Source organism: Myotis myotis, unplaced genomic scaffold (assembly GCF_014108235.1).
Source record: "Myotis myotis isolate mMyoMyo1 unplaced genomic scaffold, mMyoMyo1.p scaffold_m19_p_1, whole genome shotgun sequence".
Lineage (NCBI taxonomy): Eukaryota > Metazoa > Chordata > Mammalia > Chiroptera > Vespertilionidae > Myotis > Myotis myotis.
The window spans coordinates 68,861,762-68,888,017 of NW_023416313.1; the positions used below are offsets into that span (position 1 = coordinate 68,861,762).

The window sequence follows — 26,256 nt, forward strand, 5'->3', positions numbered from 1 at the left end:
ACTGGTTCCCGCATATTGTGTAATGATTTTTAATGAATTTCAGAGTATAAAGACTATAAGTACTTGACCCTGTCTGCACAAGAGCAGAGTCCACAAGTGAAGTTCTCTCTGGTATGCCCTAGAAGACACCAAGGAAACCAGAAAATTCATCATGGACACCTTGGCCAAAGTAAGTGCTACCTTTAAAATAGATCCATATCATCTTGATTACTTATCCCCAAACTGTATATTGAAACAAAGTTAAAACTTTGTTTTCTCCAATCAGATTGCTAAAGAATTTAATGACAATAATCAATGTCTTCCCACCTGTGGAAACTCATCCGCCACTGCTGGGAAAATAACTTGCTAGAAAATTCTTGGGTGATAATTTGATAATATTGTATCAAATACCATGAAAATGTAATTATCATTTGATTCAGAATTTTATTCCACAGAAATAATTATGTAGTTTTTATAAACAGGTTAACTGCTTCATTATTTTTAAGAGTAAAACACTGGAAGCAACATTGGTCAAATACCAGGAAACTAAGTAAATTATGATATATTAGTCAATAAAGTCTGAAGTGGTTATTTTAAATTACCTGCAAAGTATTCATAATGTTAACTGAGAGAGTAGACTGTACAGCAGCATTCTCAGTATGATTATACAAACATACACATACATAGGATGTTGATTGAAAAGACTTACCCTAAAATGATAAAAACGGTAATAGCTGGTACCAAACTTACAATTTTCCCCCCCCCTTTATCCTTGTCTGAGTTTTCCAATTATTTTTTTTTAATTTTTTTCTTTTTTTTTTTATTGCTTAAAGTAATACAAAGGGTATTACATATGTTTCCATTTTTCCACCCCCCCCCCCCGCTCTAGACAGTCCCCTAGCCTCCCGTATCCCCCAGTGTCTTATGTCCATTGGTTATGCTTATATGCATGCATACAAGTCCTTTGGTTGATCTCTTACCCCCTACCTCCTGTCCCCCAACCCTCCCCGGCCTTCCCGCTGCAGTTTGACAATCTGTTTGAGGCAGCTCTGCCTCTGTATCTATTATTGTTCAAAAGTTTATAATGGTCTCTATTATCCATGAATGAGTGAGATCATGTGGTATTTTTCCTTCATTGACTGGCTTATTTCACTTAGCATAATGCTCTCCAGTTCCATCCATGACGTTGCAAATGGTAAGAGTTGCTTCCTTTTTAGAGCAGCATAGTATTCCATCGTGTAGATGTACCACAGTTTTCTAATCCATTCATCTACTGATGGGCACTTAGGCTGTTTCCAGATCTTAGCTATGGTGAATTGTGCTTCTATGAATATATGGGTGCATATATCCTTTCTGACTGGTGTTTCTGGTTTCTTGGGATATATTCCTAGAAGTGGGATCACAGGGTCAAATGGGAGTTCCATTTTCAGTTTTTTGAGGAAACTCCATACTGTCTTCCATAGTGGCTGCACCAGTCTGCATTCCCACCAGCAGTGCACAAGTGTTCCTTTTTCTCCACATCCTCTCCAGCACTTGTCGTTTGTTGATTTGTTGATGATAGCCAGTCTGACAGGTGTGAGATGGTACCTCATTGTTGTTTTGATTTGCATCTCTCGGATGATTAGTGACTTTGAGTATGTTTTCATATGTCTCTTGGCTTTCTGAAGGTCCTCTTTTGAAAGGTGTCTATTTAGGTCCTTTGCCCATTTTTTGATTGGATTGTTGCCGGGGTCCAACCCCAGCAGGTCCAGGGGTCCCCAAAGGTGTGGACGGAGTCGGCGAAGAAGGAATGACACGAAGACAGCGTTCAGCTGATCAGCAGCCTAGCCAGGATCTCTAGCCAAGTTCTGGTCTGGATCTCCAGTGAAGTTCTGGTTCGGATCTCCAGCCAGGTTCTGTGTCCATGTTCTCTTGCTAGGTTCTCCAGGTTCTCCAGCCAGGTTCTGTAGCCATGTTCCCTCGCTAGGTTCTCCAGCCAGGTTCTGTCCAGGTTCTCCGCCAGGTTCAGTCACCAGGTTCTAGTCAGGTTCTCTTGCCAATTTCTGTAGTCAGGTTCAGTCCAGGATCTTTTGCCATGTTCTCTCCAGAGAAGTTCTTCTGTCTGTAGGTTCTGTGTAGGTTCTGTCTTCTTAGTTCTGTGTTCTAAGCTCTGTATTCTAAGTTCTGAGTCTTGCTGTCTTGTTACATCTGTATTTATATCAGTTGATTCAATCCTAAAAATCTCTATTACAAAGGTTAGGGCATTTCTTATCTCCATTCCAGGGAGTAAAGATTATGTAGCTTAAGCATGATTGTTCGTAGTTAAAGTGATTAATTACCCGCCTGGCACTTAGTTGAGGGGTTTTATTCCCTCCCTAACTTCAGGGGAAAATCCCTACCTGGGGAAACAACCTTTCTCAGAGAGGAGACCTTGGTTAAAACACATAGTGCCAAGAAGGTGAGCAAACATATTAAGAACAGTATGCCATATATGCCAGGTCCTTTGAAACAGCAAGGATGGACCGGCTCCCAGCAGATTGTTTATCTTCCTTTTATTAAGTTGTATGAGTTCCCTATAAATTTTGGAGATTAGGCCCTTATCAGATATGACATTGGCAAATATGTTTTCCCACACAGTGGGTTTTCTCATTGTTTTATTGATGGTTTCTTTTGCTGTGCAGAAGCTTTTTATTTTGATATAGTCCCATTTGTTCATTTTCTCTTTAGTTTCAAGTGCCCTAGGAGCTGTATCAGTGAAGAAATTGCTTCGGCATATGTCTGAGATTTTGTTGCCTTTGGATTCTTCCAGAATTTTTATGGTTTCCTGTCGTACATTTAAGTCCTTTATCCATTTTGAGTTTATTTTTGTGTATGGTGTAAGTTGGTGGTCTAGTTTCATTTTCTTGGATATATCTGTCCAATTTTCCCAGCACCATTTATTGAAGAGACTATCTTGGCTCCATTGTATGTTCTTGCCTCCTTTGTCAAATATTAATTGAGCATATTGGTTCGGGCCGATTTCTGGGCTCTCTAGTCTATTCCATTGATCTATATGCCTATTCTTGTGCCAGTACTAGGCAGTTTTGAGAACAGTGGCTTTGTAATACATCTTGATATCTGGTATTGAGATCCCACCTACTTTGTTCTTTTTCAGGATTGCTGCAGCTATTCGGGGTCTTTTTTTATTCCAGATGAATTTTTGGAGAGTTCGTTCTAGATCTATGAAGTATGCCATTGGTATTTTAATGGGAAGTGCGTTGAATTTATAGATTACTTTGGGTAGTATGGACATTTTAATGATGTTGATTCTACCAATCCATGAACATGGTATGTTCTTCCATCTGTTTATGTCTTCCTCTATATCTTTTTCCAACGTCCTGTAGTTTTCTGAGTAGAGGTCTTTTACCTCTTTAGTTAAGTTTATTCCTAGGTAGCTTAATTTTTTTGGTGCGATGGTAAACGGGATTGTTTTTATAATCTCTCTTTCTGAAAGTTCACTATTGGTGTATAGAAATGCCTCAGTTTTCTTGGGGTTAATTTTGTATCCTGCTACATTGCCAAATTCATGTATTAAGTCTAGTAGCTTTTTGATGGAGTCTCTAGGGTTTTGTATGTATAATATCATGTCATCTGCAAAAAAGGACAGTTTTACTTCCTCTTTTCCAATTTGGATGCCTTTTATTTCTTCTTCTTGCCTAATTGCAATGGCTAACACTTCCAGTACTATGTTGAACAGGAGTGGTGAGAGGGGGCATCCCTGTCTTGTTCCTGTTCTTAGGGGAAATGGTGTTAGTTTTTGTCCATTGAGTATGATGTTGGCTGTGGGCCTGTCATATATGGCTTTTATTATGTTGAGGTATGATCCTTCTACTCCCGCCTTACTGGGTGTTGAATTTTGTCAAATGCTTTTTCAGCATCAATTGATATGACCATGTGGTTTTTTTCTTTCAATTTGTTTATGTGATGTATCACGTTTATTGATTTGCAGATATTGTACCATCCTTGCATTCCTGGGATAAATCCTACTTGGTCATGGTGTATGATCTTTCTGATGTACTGCTGGATCCGATTTGCTAAGATTTTGTTGAGGATTTTGGCATCTATGTTCATGAGGGATATTGGCCTGTAATTCTCTTTCATTGTGTTGTCTTTACCTGGTTTTGGTATTAGGGTGATGCTGGCTTCATAGAATGAGCTTGGAAGTGTTCCTTCCTCTTGGATTTTTTGTAGTAGTCTGAGGAGGATAGGTTTTAGTTCTTCCTTGAATGTTTGGTAAAACTCCCCTGTGAAGCCGTCTGGTCCTGGGCTTTTGTTTGCTGGAAGCTTTTTGATGACTGCTTCAATTTCTTCCATAGTTATTGGCCTGTTGAGATTTTTAGATTCTTCCTGATTGAGTTTTGGAATGTTGTATTTTTCTAGGAATTTGTCCATTTCCTCCAGGTTGTCTAGTTTGATGGAGTAGAGCTGTCCATAGTATTTTTTAACAATCTTTTGTATTTCTGTGGGGTCTGTTGTTATTTCGCCTCTATCGTTTCTGATTTTGTTTATTTGGGTCCTCTCTCTTTGCTTCTTGGTGAGTCTGGCTAGAGGTTTGTCAATCTTGTTTATCCTTTCAAAGAACCAGCTCTTGGTTTCATTGATTTTCTGTATTGTTTTTTTTGGTCTCTATGTCATTTATTTCTGCTCTAATCTTTATTATCTCCTTCCTTCTGCTCACTCTGGGCTTTTCTTGTTGCTCTCTTTCTAATTCTTTGAGTTGTAGAGTTAGATGATTTACTACCATTTTTTCTTGTTTTTTGAGATAGGCCTGTAGAGCTATAAACTTCCCTCTCAGGACTGCTTTCATTGTGTCCCATAGGTTTTGGATTGTTGTGTTTTCATTGTCATTAGTTTCCAGGATGTTTTTAATTTCTTCTTTGATCTCATTGGTAACCCAATCAATATTTAATAGCATGCTATTCAGCTTCCAGGTGTTTGAGTATTTTGGGTTGTTTTTATTGTAGTTTATTTCTAATATTATGCCATAGTGGTCTGCGAAGATGCTTTTTATGATTTCAATCTTCTTGAATTTGGGGATACTTTGCTTGTGACCCAATATATGGTCTATTTTTGAATATGTCTTATGAGCACATGAGTAGAATTTATATTCCCTGGCTTTGGGGTGAAGTGTTCTGAAGATGTCAATTAAGTCCATCTGATCTAGTGAGTCATTTAGGATTGCTGTTTCTTTGCTGATTGTTTGTCTAGAGGACTTATCCAGTGCTGTCAGTGGTGTATTAAAGTCCTCTACTATTATTGTATTGTTGTTGATCTTTCCTTTGATATCTTCCAGTAATTTTTTTTATGAATTTGGGTGCTCCTGCCTTGGGTGCATATATGTTTACCAGGGTTATATCTTCTTGTTGTATTGATCCCTTTAGTATTATGAAGTGGCCTTCCTTATCTCTTGTTATGGCCTTCACTTTGAGGTCTATTTTGTCCTATATAAGTATTGCTACCCCAGCTTTCTTTTCCTTTCCATTTGCCTGAAAGATATTTTTCCATCCTTTCACTTTCAATCTGTGTGAGTCCCTTCTAATGAGGTGGGTTTCTTGTAGACAGCAGATGTATGGGTCATGTTTTTTTATCCATTCAGACACTTGATGTCTTTTGGTTGGAGTATTTAGTCCGTTTACATTTAAAGTTATTATTGAAAGGTACTTGTTTGTAGCCATTTCTTTTTTTGTGTGTGGCTGTTTTCTTTCTGAGCTTTTTATTTCTTCTTTTTATACCAGTCCCTTTAGCATTCCTTGCATTGCTGGCTTGGTGGTGATAAACTTCCTTAGCCGTTTTTTGTCTGTGAAGCTTCTTATTTCCCCTTCAAGTTTGAATGATAGCCTTGCTGGATAGAGTATTCTTGGATTCAGTCCTTTGCTTTGCATCACTTTGTAAATTTCTGTCCATTCTTTTCTGGCCTGATGTGTTTCTGTTGAGAAATCATTTGATAATCTAATGGGAGATCCTTTGTATGTAACTTTCCATCTCTCTCTTGCAGCCTGTAAGATTCTCTCTTTGTCCTGAACATTTGCCATGGAAATTATGATGTGTCTTGGTGTGGGTCTTTTCGGGTTCATCTTGTTTGGGACTCTCTGGGCTTGTGTGACTTTTTTCTTCCCCACCTCAGGGAATTTTTTTGATATTATTTCTTCGAATAGGTTTTCTAATCCTTGTTCATCTTTCTGTTGTTCTGGCACCCCTATTATTCGTATGTTGTTTCGTTTCATGTTGTCCCAAAGCTCCCTTAGGCTCTCCTCCTGTCTTTTAATTTTTTTTCTCCAATTGCAGTACATTTTGGGTGTGTTTTGCGTCCTTGTCTTCTAATTCACTAATTCAGTCCTCTGCTTCTCCTAGTCTACTGTTGATACTTTCCATGGTGTTTTTTATTGCAGCTATATCACTCTTCATTTCTTCTTGGGTCTTACTTAAGTTGTTGATTTTTTCATCTGTTTCTTCTAGCTTCTTCCATATGTTATTGATTTTTTCATCTGTTTCTTCTTGCTTCTTGCATAGGTAGTTGACTTTTTCATCTGTTTCTTCTTGCTTCTTGTAGAAGTTGTTGATTTTTTCCTCCATCGGTTTATGCACTCTAGGACCCTTATTCTGAATTCTTTTTCTGTCATGTTGCATGCCTCTGTATTACTTAGCTGCTTTTCTGGCGAGTCCTCCTTCTCTTTCCTTTGGGGGTTTCTTTGTCTACCCATGTTTGATCTCACTGACATATCTAGACGTTGAGTCGTTCAGTGGCTGCTCCCTGGGTGGCAGTGACTCCTTGGTCTATGGTTGTTCTTCGGGCGGTTGCGGTAGCAGCTGCTCCTCAGTTGGCAGCAGCTCCTCTGGTGGGTGCTGTTCACAGCTGTGGTGGCTCTTCTGGCTGGTGGGGGGAGGCTTCACATACAGCTGCTGTTCCTCAGCATAGGGTGTGGTGTTCAGGAGGCTGCTGTTGCTTGGATCTGCTGCGTTGATTTAAAGGCCCAAAATATAACACAACAAGGCACCACGTACCAGGCCCTAAACACAAATATATTCACAATATTAATAACCCCAAATAAAGGTGCCCACCTGAATTAAGAGAATTAGGGGATAAGGAAGAAGGAAGAGAAAAAGATAAAAGAGAACAAAGAAAAGAAAAGTAGGGACCAAAAAAAGGAGTGCAAAAATGAAATTGGGAAAAAGGAGGGGGGAAAATAAAAGCGAGAAAAGAAAAGAAAAAAAAAGAGCGAAAAGAGAGAATGAATTGGAAGAGGAGAAGAGACTTTTTATATGTGGAGAATACTCCTATAGAACTGTCACTAATCCCAACAAACTCCAGCAACAGCTCCCTGGAGATGGATGCAAACTAGAAACAACTAATAATATAATGATGAAAATAGAATGGAGGACACTAATCCCAAAATAAAATAAAGAAAAAATAAAATGGCACTTAAAAAAATGGTAAAATGGTAGCAGTAGTAATACTGGTTAAAAATAAGAAGGTAGTAATTAAAAAGGTAAAATCAGGTGGTGGAAAAAGAAGAAAAAAAGAAAAAAAAAGAAAAAAAATTGGTTTCTTAGTTAAAAGGTGAAAAAAGAAAAAAAAAATTTGCAGTAGTGAAGGTCCTTCGGTTCTCCTATTCTTCAGTCTGGCTCGCCTTTAGTCCTGCCAGGTATTCAGGAGAGTGTTGAGTTTCCCTGCGATACACTGTTCCTCTGTGTTGTAAACCACAGTCCTTATTTTAAAGCAGGTCGTATTTGTTTCCCAGACTGCCTTATTCCGTGTTTAGCAAAGAGTCAGTTTGTGGCTCAGTCACTGGGTGGCAGTGTTCTGGGGTTGGCCTCTAAGGCTATATGGCTTCTCTATCGCATTTAAAACTGATTTGGAGAGGTCAACTATCCAGAGCTGGTTCCTTAATAGTTACCCGCTCTGTGTTGTTGCTGGGATTGAAAATCCCTCTATAGGCCAGACCCTGTTAACTCCCAGGGACTGATCAGATTATTTTAATCCTTGATCTCGTTCAGGGTGGAAGATGGGTGTGGCTGTGCTCCTTGCCTGGGGGCTGGGGGGAGGAGTCTCACTCTCCGGAGAGAATGGCTGCCCCAGCCGTAGGCTCAGGGGTGTCTCAGCGCTCAATTCGCTGCCACCTCTCCCGGCCCCCCTTCTCTCCTCAGTCTCTCCCCAGATTCCACTCCTCCACACCCTCTCCCTCTCTTCAGCACAGGTGAGTGTCTGTATCCGAAATATCTTATGAACAGGATTCAGTGAAAACAAACAAACAAACAAACGCCGGCCGCGGAAACGGGGAAGGCTTGGTTTCTGTAAGCTCTTCTCTTACCGGCACTGCATGGTCTGGTCAGCTCTTCAGGCTGCCCCCTTTAGGCTCAGTCCTCCGTGATCACAGAACCCAGCTCTCAAATCCCCCGGCGGCGCCAGGAATCCCTCGGATCTCCTTTCCCCAGTCAGGGGCTGTGCCTGTCCCAAGGGACGCGGCTGTCTGCCACGCGGTCTCCCTTTGACCCTCTGGGCTCAGAGGTCTGGCAAACTTTCCTGCCCAAATCCTTGTGTTTTTTTTTTTTACCTTTCCAGGGGAGTTCTGCCCTTCCCAGCTGCAAACGGTCTCACCAGCTGAGCAATTTCGCCAGTTTGGGGTGGGTGTTATTAGTTTCAGGTGCTCACTCCATTTGCTCTGGGACACGACCTGGGTCGCATCTGCCTATATTGCCGCCATCTTCAGAATCCCCACTCCTTGGTATCCCTGTGTTTGTTTCTATGTATTAGGTATATCTGCTATGTGTCCCCAGTCTTTGTAACGTGATCTTATGTGGTAGATATCTTGTGGGTACTCTAGCGGTGGTCCTTGTGTGAGTAGTGTGTGCTCTCCTATTGTAGTTGAGAGTAGATCGCTGTTGGCACATCAGTGGGTGGAGATTGACCTTCAAGCTGGCTGGCTGTGAGAACTGGCTACAGCACATGAGCTTTTGGTAGGAGGCTGACTCCCTAAAGCAGAACTTATTTTAGTGGGACTCTGCCTGCCAAGTCTACCCTTTGGGTGTGTCATTTGTGGTGCTAATTGGGTGGTTCTCTGGTGTGGTCTGAAGCCAGCTACAAGGTGTGTTGGTTCTGGAGCCTCTTGAAAGGGCTTTCAGTATAGGCCACAATTAGCTGCAACCTGTGTCTGGAGCTACAAAGTGATCTACAGTTGACCATTGCCTTTCCTGAACTTGGAAGCACCTGGGAGTGGTTATGCTGTGAACTGAGGTTGGCTGCCACTAATGCCAGGCTTGGAGCCATTTAGCAAGAGGCACAGGGCATGCCAAGGCCAGCTGCTGCTTGTTTGGGGTTTGTGGATCTTTGAGATGTTTTAGAAAAGTCCACAGTATGGGCAGAGCTGGCCGCTTGCATAGAACGGTCACTGAAAAAGTGACTATTCTATGCAAGTTGCACAAGATGGATGGGGCAGGGTCTCAGGGAATCAGCAGGATGGGGCTAAAGCAGTGTCAGCCAGGTTAATGACTACTCAGATTCAGTGCCTATGGCTGTGTGTGAGGAGAGTTCAACAGAGAAACAATAGTGTCTGCCAGCACTTCCTTCCCAGAGAGGGCGGCCCCTCCCATTCTCATCCTGAAGCCAGACAGTTCCTCTTCCTTCATGTGTCCCTGGTACTTTCTAAGTGTCTGTCCCATTTCTGGGGCTTAGGGCAACTCTTTGTGAGCCAGTGAGTCTGTACTCGAGCCCCGTGGATGTACAGCAGCCCTCTTTCTCGCCCGGATAGAATCCCCGCTGACTTTCACAGCCAGACATGGTGGGGATTCCTCTTCCTGTCACTGGTGCTGAGCTGGGGAGCCTGGTGTGGAGCTGGGAACTCTTGCTTCTGTCAACCGATGGTTATGGAATCAATTCAACAGGACTCCCCAGTTTGGGGTGCAGTGAAAAAGAAAACTTTATGCAATCCAAACATCTCAATTGTGACACAGCACAGCTGTGAAATAACATGGCTGTTAGGAGGGCCTGGGAGAGGTGGTCCTGGGGAAAGGCCCCTCTTTGGCTAAACAGTTCTGCTCTGCTCTGCTTGTACTGGTCTGCTCCAGTGGATACACATTCTTCAGCCTTCAGTGGAAAGGGTAAGTGCTCTCCCAGAGCTAGAAGGGAACTGACTTATATAGACAGAAGTCCCCACCCCTGGTTCCTGATTGGTTTGTCCTAATGCAAATGAGGAGTCCCAATCCTCGAAGTTTGATTGGTCCAAAAGACACTGTCGTGATTGGTCAAAATGGAGCCACTCTAATTAGTCAGTGAAAAAACTGAAAGGGGATATAGCTGCACAGCTCTGATTGGATAGAGGAAGCTTTAGTCCTATTGGTTGAGATAGGATTCCAGGAACTCTTTTATAAGGGCTGGTTCAGATGGCAGAAACACAGTGCAGGCAGGCAGTTCAGTGCAGAGGCAAGCAGTTCAGAGCAAGCTTCTTTCTGAAGTGCAGTTTGCATGAGGGGCCCTTGTGTAGAAATGACTGCTGGGCTCTGTTTTATTTTGTTAGTTTTAATTTGAACCTAGTTAGCCCTTGTTGTAGGCATCTTTTTTTCTCAAGGTCTACACTTCTTGGGTGTGTACGTTGTCGAGGTGGAGGGCGGTCCTTTGCAGTCAAGATATCTTCCCTATTCTTAACTGTGGGTTGGGACCAGCACCATGTCACGTCCCTGCCCATCCAACAGTCTCAACTTTATAGCCTTAGTTATAGGTGTTCTGTCCAACTAATCCAGTGGTTCTCAAGAGTGGCCATTCTAGAATTCAGCTGTAATTTTGATGTGACCTTGGGAGGAGGTGAGCCAGCATTTACCTACTCTGCTACCTTGATTGGAAGTATTTTCTAGTTGTTTTTCCTTGAGTGTGTATCATTTTTGAAATTAGGAAAGTTTTTTCATGAAGTCTATAGTCTCACTTGAGTTTGATAAGTGAAAGCAGAATAATTCTATCCCCAGAAAAAAAGTAATATTTTCTATAACATTTTCTTTAAAATTTTTGTGTGGCATTTGTCCCTTTTCTCTGTATTATAAGGCATTTCTTATCTCTTCTTTAGTATCTAAATTCCTAAAGACATAACAGATTTATCCAGTTCAGTATATGTTATAATTAGTAGGGTAGTAAACTTACAAATAGAGTATACATGAAATTATGAAGGGTACTAGTGTTTGGTATTAAGATGCATCAAAAAGTTTAAGTATTCAAAGAATTGAGGTGCTGGTGTAAGAATAGAGAGAAAGATAAACAGAATAGAAGCAGTTTCCAAAAAGAAACTTGTAGTAAACACATATAGTAAAGTTACTAATTTTTTATATATTGTATTTGTAACTGTAATATCTACTGATACACATTAATATTTCTCTTTGGTCTCCACCATGGGAGGGATGTATTTAACTTACAATGTTAAAAATGGTGTAGTTTCATGTTTCTTTTGTTGTTGTTGAGCTATCTTTGGTTTAAAATCATCTGAGTTTTTTAATTTTTTATTTATTTATATTGTTGAAAGTATTACATATTTCCCCCCTTTTTTCCCTCTAATTTAAGCAGAAACAAAAGAAACAAGAGTTCATCCTGGGACAATTCATTTAGGCTCCATAACTTCATGCAACGAAATAATTTTCAGTTGAATTTAAAAGAAATATTTTAAAATCAAACTATAAAAATCTAGAAAAAAATAAGAAATATTTATTTGGTCTCTAAGAATTTTCAAAATATAGAGATGGAATTAAAAAAAGAAAAGAAAAAGGTACTTTTATAAACCCAAATTTAAAAATGTGTGTTTATGTGTGTGCATGCATAATACCTTCATAAAAAATTACAGGTCAGAAATCCGCAGGGGAAAATAATGTGGCAAGTTGACAAACAACAGGTGACTGCTTTTATGAGGTCAAATGATTAAAAAAAACACAGCAAGATGTCAGTAGATACTTACGTAAATTATATGACTAAACACTCCACAATAGAGAATAATATGTGCAATTAATATAAATATAAAGAACATTGAACATCACTAACATTCAAAATACACTAATTAAGTGAAATAACTAGCTCTTTCTGCCTGTCTGATATTATATTTTTAAGTCAATGCTAAGGAGAGTGAAATCAATGATGATATAGATATTCTTTTATATTTCTATAAATGGTGCCATATATCTCAACCTTCCTGTAAAGAGATTTGGAAATCAATTTAGTCCTAACAATTTCTCTATCCTTTCCAAAGTAATTCTTACTTAAGAAAGTCAGGCAAGTCCTAGCTGGTTTGGCTCAGTGAATAGAGTGTCAGCCTGCGGACTGAAAGGTCCCAGGTTTGATTCCAGTCAAGGGCACATGCCGGGTTGCGGGCTCAATCCCCAGTAAGGGGTGTGCAGGAGGCAGCAGATCAATGATTCTCTCTCATCGTTGATGTTTCTCTCTCTCCCTTCTCCCTTCCTTTCTGAAATCAATAAAAATATATTTTAAAAAGAAAGAAAGTCAAGCAAGTCAAAATTATAAACAAAGTTGTTCACAATATTCTTTATGATACTCAAAACAATGTAAATAACTACCTGTCTTGGTAATTACTGATTAAGCAAATTAGGACACATTCAAATGATGAAATAAAAGTGGCCACTTACAATTATGATTTCAAAGCATTTTAAAGTCATGATAAAATGCTTATGAACAAGTAAAGGGTAAATGTTCAATACCTGATGGCTGTTATTAGCAATAAAGCAGAATAAAAAATGCTTATATGACATGATCTCAACTACATAAAAATACTATAAGAGACTACAAGGATATATGCTAAAATTTCAACAGCTTGATCCTGAAATTGCAATGATCTCTTTCCTATGTCTTTATTATTTTAACAAATTTTAACACGTTAGTGCCATTTGTGTGATCAGAATAAAAGCTAAATGTTATTGCTAATGATGTCCTTTTATTGTCCTGTGTCAACAGACAATTACGTGCAGGGCAGCCATTGCCTGGAAAACAAATTCTCCTCTTGCAATTGAGGAAGTTCAGGTGGAGCCTCCAAAGGCTGGGGAAATTCGTATTAAGGTAAATCTAAGACTTCTAATCTTTACCTTAGAAGTTAAATGCACAAAACCCTGTCTTAGTGTTTAACTACATAATTTGTAGTTTTAATCTGTTCATTTAGTAAAAGATTTAAAAATTAAGATAAATAAATGCAGTCAATGAATGTTTGAGATATTCTTAATAACAGTAAAATATTGGCAGTTCACTCAGCCAATATAATTACTTTTATTCTAGTATTACTTAGTATTAATTTTTTTTTACTTATAGTATATAATATCATAGGCCAATATACTTGACAATGTGATCTAGAATGTGTTTTAAGTGTTACTTATTTTTCATTTTGGGGAAAAGGACAATGAATGCATTTCCCCATATTTCTATGATACAAATGAATATTTAGTGACTAACAGACTTATTTTATATCTCAATTGTGTTGTGCTCAGATGTTATAAAAATGTCAGAATTTCTCTGAAAAAAATGCACCATGTGTAAATTTCAATTTCTAAGAATGAGCAGCTGGACCCTGTGATGGTATTCAAAGTCATTTGAAAGCATTAAAAATTATTGAACAGAGCTTAGACCAAGGACTGGAAAACATTGATTTGTCAAAAGCCCCTCACTGCTCTCAAATCAACCTCTCAATCAGTATATCTCAAATTTTATGAAATCATTAAATACACAAGATTAAGAGTACTTTTGTTTAAAGTCGTATTAAACATTAAAGTCACCTATCTTCTAATTTAAGACCAGGAAATTCAACACTTGATTCAATGAATGCAACAAACACTTAAAGCTATGTGCTTCTAGTCCATAACTAATCAAAGTAGAAGGTATAGAAGGATGGTTCAAAGAGTAACAGAGAAAAGGAAGGGAATTAGAAGGATGCCAGAAGGAAAGAGAGATGGAGGGATGGAGGAAAGTAGAGATAGTTGGGCAATGAAAGACAAAACAGGAAAATATGAGAACTAACACTAAATAAATTATCAATTGTCTGTTGTTACAGTAAAGACTTTCTTTCACCAATGAGAGAGGTTGAAAAGAAAAAAAAAAGGTGATAAGAATGTACACAAAGGAAGGTGTTTGGTAACTGACCATTATTGAGAAGTTACATCATCTATTTCATTCATACAAAGGGCATTTAATTAATCCTTAGTTATTGTGTACTAGATCATCACCATTGAAATATTTAGTAATTAGCCAATATTTTCTGTTCTTACATTGATATGCTCCTTAACTACAGAGGCTGCACCTTAAATAATAACTCCAGAAGAACTTACCATGGTGAAAGTTACACAGCAAGGACCTGAGCAATATCACTTTGAATCCTGGATAAAATCAAGGTTGAGGCCTGGCCAGAGTGGCTCAGTTGGTTGAGTGTCATTCTGTGCACCAAAAGTTTGTGGGTTTGATCCCTGATCAGGACACATATAGAAGGCAACCCATATGCCCTGAGTGTCCAGATTATTATGACCACCTGACATTTGTAGGCAAATTAGCTATAATTTCACGCTGAAGTTGCTAGAAGGCCAGATCATTATAAATAGGGAAGCAGGTTGTTTACCATGATAGTAGAAGTGATTTTTTTTTCCCCTGAAGATATGGGTAAACAATGTGATTTAATAGTCTTTGAATGTGGGATATATTTGAACATGAGTGACCACCTGACATTTGTAGGCAAAATAGCCATATACTGCATCGTATGGGATATGGAAGCCAAAGGCCTGTTTGAACACCTTTGCTGTCTGCAGTTACCAAGATAAAACATCTCCAATTTGCAAAGGAACACAAGGATTGCATAGTCGAGCATTGGAAAAAAGTCATGTGATCTGATGAATCATGTTTCCAGTTGCATCATGCAGATGGCAGAGTGAGAATTTGGTGGAAACAGCATGAAAGCATGCACCCCACATACATGAGTACAACCCTTCAAGCTGGTGGGGGCAGTGCTATGGTTTGGGGCATGTTTTCTTGGCCCTTTAATTCATGTGGAACAACGTCTGAATAGCACAACATACCTAAGTATCATTGCTGATCAGGTTCATCCTATCATGTTGATGGCATATCCCAATGGAGATGACTTCTTCCAACCAGACAATGCGCCATGCCACGGTGCTCGTATTGTGCAGGAGTGGTTTCAAGAACATGAGGGAGACTTTACCTTGCTTAGGTGGCCCCCACAATCACCAGATCTCAATCCAATTGAGCATTTGTGGGACAAAGTTAAAAGAGCCATCAGGCAGCTGGTTCCACAACCATCAACTCTCACAGAACTGGACAGTGTTATTCATCAGGCATGGTGTCAAATTCCTCACATCACCTTTCAACATCTCGTGGAGTCAATGCCAAGAAGAATCGCCACAGTATTGAAGGCAAAAGGTGGCCCAATGAAGTACTGATGGGGTGGTCATAATAATCTGGCCACTCAGTGTGTGTATATATCCCATGTTCAAAGGCTGTTAAATCGCGTTGTTTACCCATATCTTCAGAAAAAAATCACTTCTACTGTCGTGGTAAACAACCTGCTTCCCTATTTATAATGAGCTGGCTCTCTAGCAACTTCAGTGCGAAATTATAGCTAATTTGCCTACAAACGTCAGGTGGTCATAATAATCTGGCCCTCAGTATATATAATCATGTCATCTGCAAATAGTGACAGTTTTAATTTTTTTTCCAAATTTAGGTACCTTTTATTTATTTCTCTTGCATGATTACTCAGGCTAGGACTTCTACTACTATGTTGAATAATAGTGACAAGGGTGGGCATCTTTGTCTTGTTTCTGATCTTAAAGGAAAAGCTTTCAGTTTTTCACCTCAAAGATGGTGCTATTGATACATGGTCAAAAAGTCCTTCATTGTAATTGCCCCTCATATTTCAAAACTGTTTTATGACATGGGCTGTACAAAGTAGATTTCAAAAAACCTCAGTTTATTTCCAGGTCTGAAACATGTGCCATTTGACTTTGGGCAAGTCATTCCAAGTCTTTGAATCCTCCTTTCCTCACCTCTAGGTTTGGGATAATAAGGCCTGCCCTGTGTTCCTCTGAGAGTTGTTATAAATATCAAAGAGATAATTCATGTAAAAATTTTAATAATCATCCTCAGATAAAAGAAAGAGGAAAAAAATCCAAACGAATTGATCTTTTGTCACTTAATTCCTATGCAGCTCAAATCTACAGGGATCTGTGGTTCTGATGATCATGTACTGAAAGGATTGCTCCCTATGCATTTCCCATTAATCCCAGGCCATGAAGGAGCTGGTATTGTGGAGAGTATTGGCACAGGAGTGAGCTCAGTGAAACCAGGTGGGTAATGGGCCATAAAAGCCTTTCCATGAACAACCTGCCAAAGAGCTATCTTTACACAGTGAAGAAACTTATAATGCATTAACCTATTTATAGAAGAAATAACTTGGTTTACCTCTAGATTCTTCTAACTAATTATAGATCATGATATTAAATGTATCTAGTCATTCCAAGAGTCACACAGTTTCCCTGCTGTCATCTCTAGCAATCCAGGGGCAGTGGTTGGGCCAAGTATATATTCATAGCCAAATGAAAGTTGAGATGGGACCAGTGGACTTCTAAATAGATGGGAAACCTCTTAGGGTCAGGGAATATATATATATATATATATATATATTCTCCAAATGTTTAGTACAGGGCCTGTGTCAGGGGTAAAATACATTGAATGGGTTTGACAAATGAATAAATGTTCTAAACAACTAGAACATAGAACTTGAATTTTTATAAATAGGATGATAGTACTATTTCAAAGAATCAAAGAAAGCAAGTATATGCTCTTTCCAAGACTAATCAAAAGGGACCTTGGCATACCTATTCTGAGCATGTCTGAAATGATCCAAGTCGCCCTGACCAGTTTGGCTCAGTGGATAGAACATCGGCCTGCGGACTGAAAGGTCCCAGGTTCGATTCCGGCCAAGGGCATGTACCTTGGTTGTTGGCACATCCCCAGTAGGAGGTGTGCAAGAGGCAGATGATCGATGTTTTGCTCTCATCAATGTTTCTAACTCTCTATCCTTCTCTCTTCCTCTCTGTGAAAAATCAATAATATATATATATATGAAATGATCTGAGTGAATAAAAACAGTCACATGGATTAAGATACTAGAAACACTCACAGCCTGTAGCCACGCACACAGAGAGAGCTAGGAAAGTGCATGGTCAGAACATTCACAACCTGCCATCAAGGTATTCATTTGCCAAGCAAGTATGGATGTCTACCCTACATATGACACTAGTTATAGTAGGAGGGACAAAAGTAGAAACTCATGGCCTTTACATCTCCAAGAACATAATGCAAATAGGAGGGATATATACTGTAGCTACTCTTCAGCTAGAAAAATTCCAGTGCAAGTTTTATTGAAAATGATGAGCACTTGAAGAGAAAGGAACTTCTGAATTTGAGATCCAGTACCTTTGGGTCAGTGAAGGTACGATGTGCCCTATCTAAACTACGAGAGATTTTTTAATGCCAACTAAGCTCTGCAAGAGGTCGAAGGGGAATAGTTTCTGCGTTGTAAAAGTTTGTAAGGACTAGTATAGGAACAATATTGTAGAACTCTGCCGTGGCCTTTGTAAGTTGTGATGATCATGTTGATTTTCTTCCCTGACCCTACACTTAGTCTGTCCCCCTAGGGCCCAAGAAGGCTAGCTAGTAACTGGATCCAAATGTAATCAATATTCTTCCCACAACTCTGCAACTTAAAAGCCACCCTCCATAGAAAGTGCTCCAGAAGCGGGAAGAGGAATTACTTTTATTCTCTGAAGTTACCATGTCTTGGAATTTAGCCTCACTAAGAAAACATGTCAGAGGTCTGTCTGCTATGGGTCAGTGTGGGGAGACTATGAGGAGGCCTCCTAATAAAAATAGAATAGTGAGAGTGCATATAATAATCAGGGGCATTTTATTTTATATATGTGATTGCAATAGCATTATAGTTGATGAACTATACATAAATAGCATGAATGTGGGGCAGTGAGACTCAGTAAAGAGAGTTCTGCTGTTATCTAGCCAGGCCACTTTAGGCAGGTGACAACTACTGTGGAACTTAAATCTTTCAAAGGGATTAAACTAGATGATATCACTAAGATTCAGTCCTGATTTCATTATTCTATTTTCAGAATAGAGGCAAGCCAACTTACAACTCTCTATCAAACAGGGGATATCTCCAAATTTTCATTATTTGCCCAAAAGAATAATGGCATTTCTAAAACCAGGTTATATGGTTTCTTCTGCCAAACAACCATGGGAAATGTTATACTGGCTGCTGTAATCTGTCCACTCAAAATTTTCAAGTCATCCAATGAAATCTTTATAAACACATTATTGTATTTCTGTTCCAATAATAATTTTAACTAATGATCACTTTTTTCCCCCTATTTATAGGAGATAAAGTCCTCACACTCATTATTCCACAGTGTAGAGAATGCAATTCCTGCTTGCACCTGAAGGGAAACTTCTGTGAGAAACAAGAGTTAGTAGATTAACCACTCACTCTTTTACTAAATTGTTTATATTGTGCAAGCATTGACCTGTAGCTAAAGGTGCTCACTTTTCTCTTTACAACTCCATGTCTGTGCTGGTACCTGTGCCTGTGTCTGTGTCACTGTGGATTAGTATTCTACCTGCTTCTGGATTAATGATGGATGGGACGAGCAGATTTACCTGCAAAGGAAAAAAGATTTATCACTCTTTCCGCACAAGCACCTTCTCTGAATACACTGTTGTGCCTGAGTTTTCAGTTGCAAAAATTGATGATGCTGCTCCTATGGATAAAATTTGTCTCATAAGCTGTGAGGTACCTACAGGCTATTGGGCTGCTATTCACTCAGCCAAGGTGAGGAAGACCTCTGTGGAATAGTATGTGTCATAGTGATTTGCCTAGAAAACATTAAAACTAGACCAATGTTTCAACTGATATTCCAAAAGTCTCAATGGTTGTTTTTGTTTGTTTGTTTTCTTAATTACACGTGTCCAGGTTTGATTCCTAATACAAACATGTCTGGTGAATTTGTAGGTCACCCCTGGTTCCATCTATGTGGTCTTTGGACTTGGAGGAATAGGCTCAGCCATTGTCATGGGCTGCAAAGCCTCTGGTGCTTCTAGAATCATCGGAGTTGATATCAATGAGGAAAAATTTCCCCGGGCAAGAGCTTTAGGGGTCACTGATTGCCTGAACCCTTGGAACTTCAAGAAGCCAGTACAGCAAGTGGTCAAGGAAATGACAGTCGTTGGTGTTGACTTTGCCTTTGAGGCCATTGGTCTCGTTGATACAATGGTATGTAGGCTTGGGGCACAATGAGATGTTTAACCAATGGATACACCTTAAATATCCTCATGCAGGTAAGTAAAAAATCTCCTGAACATATGTTTTGAAACTGTGAACCCCAAATCTAAAAATAGAACATAAATTTACTCTAAGGCATTCATTTTTATAAACAAACAAAATAGAAACAGACTCATTGATAGAGGACAGACTGACAGAGTGGAGTAGAGCAAGAGGGTTGGGTAAAATAGGTGAAGGGATTAACCACAACAAAAACCCCCTCATAAACACAAACAAAAGTATGGTGATTATCAGAGGGAAAGGGGGCTGGCAGATAGAAGAGGCTAAAGGGGGAATAAATGGTGACAGAAGGAGACTAGACTTAGGATGGTGAACACATGATACAGTATGCAGGTGATGTATTATAGAATTGTATATGCAAAACCTATATAATTTTGTTAACTAATGTAACCCCAATAAATTAATTTTAAAAATGAAAGAAATATATATTTAAAGATATGTCATTATACTATACAAAGTTTAAACATGCAAAGGCCCATAATACCAATATTCCGTTTTCTTTATTCCTAGCTCTTCATATATGTGTTTATTTAACTAGAGGCCTGGTGCATGAAATTTGTGCATGGGTGTAGGAGGGTATCTCTCAGCCCAGCCTGCACCCTCTCCAATCTGCACCCTCTCCCATCGGGGGATGTTCGACTGCTGGACGAACCGGCAGTTGGACATCCCTCTCACAATCCGGGACCGCTGGCTCCTAACCGCTTGCCTACCTGCCTGATTGCCCCCTAACTGCTTTTGCTTGCCAGCCTGATTGCCCACAACTGCCCTCCCCTGCGGCAACCCGCCTCCCCCACTGGGACCTGCCTCCTCTGCACAAGGCGGTGGAGACACCGGGACCAGCCTCCTCCACATTGTGCAGAGTCACAGGACCTCCAGGCCTAACTGTGCAGCATGGCTGCTGGGCCTTGCCTCCACTGTGCACGTGGCCATCTTGTGATGATGTGAAGGCGCGATGACCTAGGCTATTATTAGTATAGGTCAGTGATGGCAAACCTTTTGAGCTCGGCGTGTCAGCATTTTGAAAAACCCTAACTTAACTCTGGTGCCATGTCACATATAGAAATTTTTTTATATTTGCAACCATAGTAAAACAAAGATTTATATTTTTGATATTTATTTTATATATTTAAATGCCATTTAACAAAGAAAAATCAACCAAAAAAATGAGTTCGCATGTCACCTCTGGCACGCGTGTCATAAGTTCACCATCACTGGTATAAGTTATATAGATTATTTATTTCCTATCAGATATTTATGTGTGTCCTGTGTCAGAATCATCCATTTGTTTGAAAAAATTAGCTTTTATGCACCTGTGTTACATTCTAGGGATATAAGGGTGAATAGCATAGGCACCGAATTCTTGGATCTTACAGCTTAGAAGAGGGAATATAGACATTCAATACATTTCAGTACGTAGCTGATGTACTTAGCCAAAGATTGAAATAGAAGTAGTAATATAGGCAATAGGAAAGAGACAAGGCAAAATGGAGGAAAAGGGGGAAGACAGCAGAATTAAGACTCAGAAAAGAAGTGAAAACAGATAGATAGAGCCCTAACCGGTTTGGCTCAGTGGTTAGAGCGTTGGCCTGTGGACTCAAGGGTCCCAGGTTCGATTCCGGTCAAGGGCATGTACCTTGGTTGTGGGCACATCCCCAGTAGGGAGTGTGCAGGAGGCAGCTGATTGATGTTTCTCTCTCATCGATGTTTCTAACTCTCTCTCCCTCTTCCTTCCTCTCTGTAAAAAGTCAATAAAATATATTTTTTTAAAAAAGAAAACAGATAGATATGAAGAAATACACTATACATCTTTAGAAAATTGACTTTTTAAATTTAAAAAAATGAAACTTCACACACAAATATGTACATATTTGTTTTGTTTTGTTGTAATAGAAATGAGTTGGACAGAAAGTCATGGCAAGTAAGAAGGTTAGACAAAGAATACTGTGTATGGCCTTTGAGGCAGTGGGTATTTAATTTAATAAACACATGGTGCTTACTATTTGCCAGACAGTCTTGTAAATGTTTTAAGAATGAAAAATCACTTAATACTCATAACTCTATGAAGTAGATATTATTATTGTTTTTTACAAATAAAGAAGTTGAGGCATTTTAAGGTTAAGTAACTTACCTAAAGGTCACACAGATAGCCGAGTCTGTGCTTTTACCACTAAACTCTATTGGTTCTCTAATGGGATCCCATCACTGGCAGTGTTGAAGTTGAAGTTGAAGTAGCATCTGCCCAGGAAGAGGTTAGAAATCCTTCCACCTCTGGTGGTACTTGCTATTTATAAAAGGAAATGTACTTATATTGATGATTATCATTGTCAGCTTGCTGCTTGGGATTCCTGCAACCCGAGTTATGGTGTCTGTCTGATCGTTGGGGTGGCTCCACCAAATACAAAGCTTTGCCTTGAAGCAGAAATGATTATCACTGGACGGACAATGAAGGGTGTATGTTTAGGAGGTAGGTGGGTGAATAGATGGAACCAGTTTGTTGATCTCATGAAATCATTTTTAATTTTGTAGAAATATGGAATTCAAAACTCCTCTCCTTGAAGAAACACAGCTATCATGGTAGAAGTCTCCAAAGATTTCTCCTCCAATGAGTTTGTGCATTTTGCAAGTCAATTTTAGTTTATTTAAATAAGCAACTTTTTAAAGTTTGAATAAAATATTATCTCATGCAAAATAGTTTTGGCATTTTTTCAGTGTTCGAAATAATTCAGTCAACTTTGGTTCTAAATTGGTGGCTTCAGTTTGTTGTGCTATTTTAACAGCAATGCTCTTTGGATAATTATATCCACCAACCTGGTGTTTTGGCACTGATTTTTGCCTTCCCAGAGGAGCCCTTATTTCTGAGCAACACTGAACAACAGCTTTAATAAATTAACATTCCCATCTCCACCCGTTCCTCTGATGGTAAGTCCCAAGCCATCACTATATGTGTAAATAAAGAGAGGGGAAAATGGTTGTGCAATAGTAAACCCAGGAAGGGAGTCAAAGACTGGTAGTTGAAAAGGGCCATTTTCCACTCAGTAGCATGTAAATATTGACCCAATTTTTCTTCAAAAGAGTTCTAGGTAACAGAACTCTTTATGGAAGCCACATTTAGCAACAGAAGTCAATGGCTTCTGATGTACAAATCTATTATTTTTTATGTTCGATGGTAAATTTTCAGAGGAACACTATCCATCTCCATGAATTATTTGATTTTTTTTCCTTTTTGTTGGTTTGGTATTTCTCACATCTTATTACAATAACTTTTTTGTTTTTGCAGATTATAAAACCAGAGACTGTATTCCCCAACTAGTGACTTGTTACCTGCAAAATAAAATTAATATAGATCCATTAGCAACCCATCAGCTTCCTTTTGACCAAATCCACAAAGCTTTCGAGTTGTACCATGCTGGAAAAGTGTGAGTGTGTTATTTTATAATCTTCTATATTCTGAACTATATTCAGAGAAAATCATTCTTCAAGCACTTCTAAGCGGTTCTGTGAGAAAGAGATGGCTACTTGGGCCTTCAATATTTTTCATATGCTCCACCCTATTTGCTACTAGGATAAGAAAAGGTCTTACCTGCAGGCGCTTTTTTGGGAAAGACCCACATCAACCTATTTCAAAAAAATGTTCAAGAATTTAGTTTAACACTAAGAAACATTCTAACCCACATTAGTCAATTATGTGTTATTTTTCCGGTTAAAGAAATAACCTAGAATTGTTGGAGTCCAGCCCCAACAGGTCCAGGGGTTCCCAAAGGTGTGGACGGAGTCGGCGAAGAAGGAATGACACAGAGGCAGCGTTCAGTTGATCAGCATAGTTGGGTTTTCTCTTTATTGTCCTGTTACATCTGTATTTATACCATTTGACCCTATAAGCATGCCTCTATAATCACATCATGGTATGTTTTGGGTCCTCCCTTCACCTTCTACAGTTCCTTGTTTCATGTCCATAGTTTCTTATCTGACCTTTGCCAAAAATCCCATCTCCATCTAGTTCTGTTGATTTTAATCCTATCCATTCTATTCCAAGGTGTTATCTCCATTCCAAGGTCACTACTCTACTGTTCTGTTAAGCTACAAGGAAGTAACTGAAGGAGATTATCCTAAGTAAAGATCATGTAGCTTAAGCGTGATTGTTCGTAGTTTAGGTGATTAACTACCCGGCTGGCACTTAGTTAAGGGGTTTTACTGATTTATTCCCTTCCTTAGTCCTGTTAATCCCTAACTCCGGGGAAAAATCCCCACTTGGGGAAACAACCTTTCTTGGGGAGGTGGTCCTGGTTAAAACACATGGCGCTAAGAGGGGGAGCAAACATATGCCATATATGCCAGGTCCCTTGAAACATATGCTGTGCAGATGTTTCTTCCCTGCAGCGACTGTGTCAAGCAGCAAGGGTGGACTGGCTTCTGGCATAGAATAAATGAGTTGACTTTACTAGAGTCTTACAAAGAATCTTAGAGGCAGAAGTTTAGACTCCACCCAAGACACAAATCCTTTCTGCATTATTTCTGACAAAAGGTCAGTCTGCTTTAGCTAGCACACCTTCAGGGATAGATTATTCACTCATTGTGTTCATACATTCATTTATTCATTCAAAACATATGTAGTGATGGCACACTCTATGCCATGAATGCCCTAAGTGCTGAAGATACACTGGAAAACAAGCAATAAGCAATAAATGGGGGATTACTCCTATGATGGTTCCAGTTTGATTCCCCGGTTTGATTTCGTCATTCTGATTGCAAGCACATCTTTCTTCTCCAACTGCACCTGTATTCTTTACTTGTTAAGCAATGTTTAAATAGGTTTAATCTATGTTTTTAAATTTTACACTGCTATCCCTTGTTAGTTTTGACCTAGCATGTCAGCCATTAAATCAGAAATGCAAAGTCAAGGAATCTCATATGAAATTATAGGAACAAATTATGAAGAGTGGAGGGAAGGGATTTATCAAGCAGTAAGCATACTGCCAAAGGAAAGGAACCAAGGGGACCCATTTTTTCTTCCCTAACTAGACATGGGACTATATTCTAAAGCTAGAAAAAGCTTATCAGAAGCTGTAGCAAAGGGTTTTAATGTTTTTGTGGTCGTGCAGCCAGAAGAAACAGTGCTGAAAGCTGGGGGCTTCCATTCATGGCTGATCCAGATGGTGATATGAAAGATATCCCAATCAGATGGTGTGGTGATATTTCTTACAGGTGAACTAAGGTGAAGATGGAGTTGGGAGTGGACATGGTTAAGCAATGCAGACTCTCATGATACAGTGCATAATTGCTTTGCTGAAATCATTGTTTCTCAAGCAATTCAATCATTTTAACATTGCACTTTTATGTTTCCAGCATCCGCTGTATTCTGCTGTTCTAAGATCCAAGATGATAAAAGGTACAAGATAATCCTTGGACACTTCCTTCTTTTCCTGTTTCACTTTCCTGATGGTTCCAGTGCAGTGGAATAAGGGGCATCAGAGATGGAAATGCAATGTGATTGTGCAAAATAAAACAAGTGCGTTTTGAATGTAATCATAATAAAATAACTTCTCAGAGAACAAATCTATAATAATAAAAGCATGATTTTCTAATTAGACTGGACAAAGCCGAGGCTGCGAGGGAAGCCTGGGTCCTGGGTGCTAGAGGGAAGCCGGTGCCAGCAGCCGGGGGAAGGCTTACTCTTGCATGAATTTCATGCATCAGGCCTCTAGTATTATATAAATCATTCTGTGTCCTTTAAAAAAATGATGGGATTTAATTGGTGATATTGTTGACGCAACTATCAGCCCAGCTGATCTCTGTCATCAGTCCATGAAAATTGTCACTGAGTTATCCCTTGTTCACATCCTCAAGTTACCTTCATGATATACAAATTTCTCTGTATCTTTCATGCCACTCTAAGTTTTATATAATGATTTTGCTGTTTCCACAACATGCTGGGGGGTCATACAGCTTTGAAAGGCTAAAGGAGTTCATCACCACCAAACCAGTATTACATGAATGGGTCTTCTTTAAATAAAAGAAGGGGAGAAAAAGATTAAAAAATATTAACAATAAAATGGCAATAAATACATATCTATTAACCATTGAATCTAATAATCAAAATAAATGAACAAGGACTCTAGTGAACAAAATCAAATGATGAAAAAAATGGAACCAGCTCCAGACGGTATGGCTCAGTGGATAGAACCTTAGTCTGTGGACTAAAGGGTCCCTGGTTTGATTCCAGTCAAGGGCACATGCCTGGGTTGCAGGCTGGGTCCCCAGTGGGGAGCGTGCAGGAGGCAGCCAATCAATGATTTTTTCTCATCATTGTTGTTTCTACCTCTCTCTCCCTTTTCCTACCTCTCTGAAATCAATAAAAACATATATTTATTAAAAAACTGCTTCAGAAGAAAATTAAAAATAAACTGCTGCAGAAAATCATGCCAGGTGACAACAGAACCAATTACCGCATATGATACTATGTGATCACATGGTAATCATTCGCTGAACATTTTTCCAAGCAGTGACTCTTGGATTTAAATATGTAGACTATAGCTATAGTTATGTAATATTTATTCATGTCAGTGAAATGACTACCGTGTTTTTTCCCCCAACATATGGCCTTTTTGCTAAAATTGTTTTAAAAAATAACAGTGAATTAATAACAAAAAATAATAATCTGTTAATTTAATTATATGTAAATCTTGGTTTTAACCCACCTCCAATATAGCAACCTACAATTGGCGGGTTCTCATGGGTTTCAAGTTTCTCCCTGAGAAGCTAAGAGTTTGTGCCCCAAGTTGGGCTCCCCAATCCTTAGCACCTTTACTGGAGAGAAAAGGCCCCAAAGATGTCTGGCTTTGGAAATCAACAGGGCTTACATCCGGAGGACCCAAGGATC

At 39.2% G+C, this 26,256-nt stretch overlaps 1 protein-coding gene across 1 annotated transcript; it reads left to right on the plus strand.

Annotated features, from left to right (window-relative positions):
* LOC118655753 (alcohol dehydrogenase 1-like) lies at positions 1–24,840 on the plus strand. The gene is made up of 9 exons (XM_036308057.1): positions 1–169; positions 12,932–13,033; positions 16,176–16,314; positions 18,419–18,506; positions 18,650–18,869; positions 19,050–19,310; positions 21,708–21,843; positions 22,657–22,795; positions 24,723–24,840. The coding sequence occupies exons 1-9, from the start codon at positions 152–154 to the stop codon at positions 24,745–24,747; spliced, it is 1,128 nt and encodes a 375-aa protein (XP_036163950.1). The 5' UTR covers positions 1–151; the 3' UTR covers positions 24,748–24,840.
* Positions 24,841–26,256: the final 1,416 nt, after the last annotated feature.

Coding starts and splice junctions, on each gene's coding strand:
- LOC118655753 (XM_036308057.1), top strand. Junction 19,311..21,707: donor TTGGTCTCGTTGATACAATG/GTATGTAGGCTT, acceptor TATCATTGTCAG/CTTGCTGCTTGGGATTCCTG. Junction 21,844..22,656: donor GAAGGGTGTATGTTTAGGAG/GTAGGTGGGTGA, acceptor TTGTTTTTGCAG/ATTATAAAACCAGAGACTGT.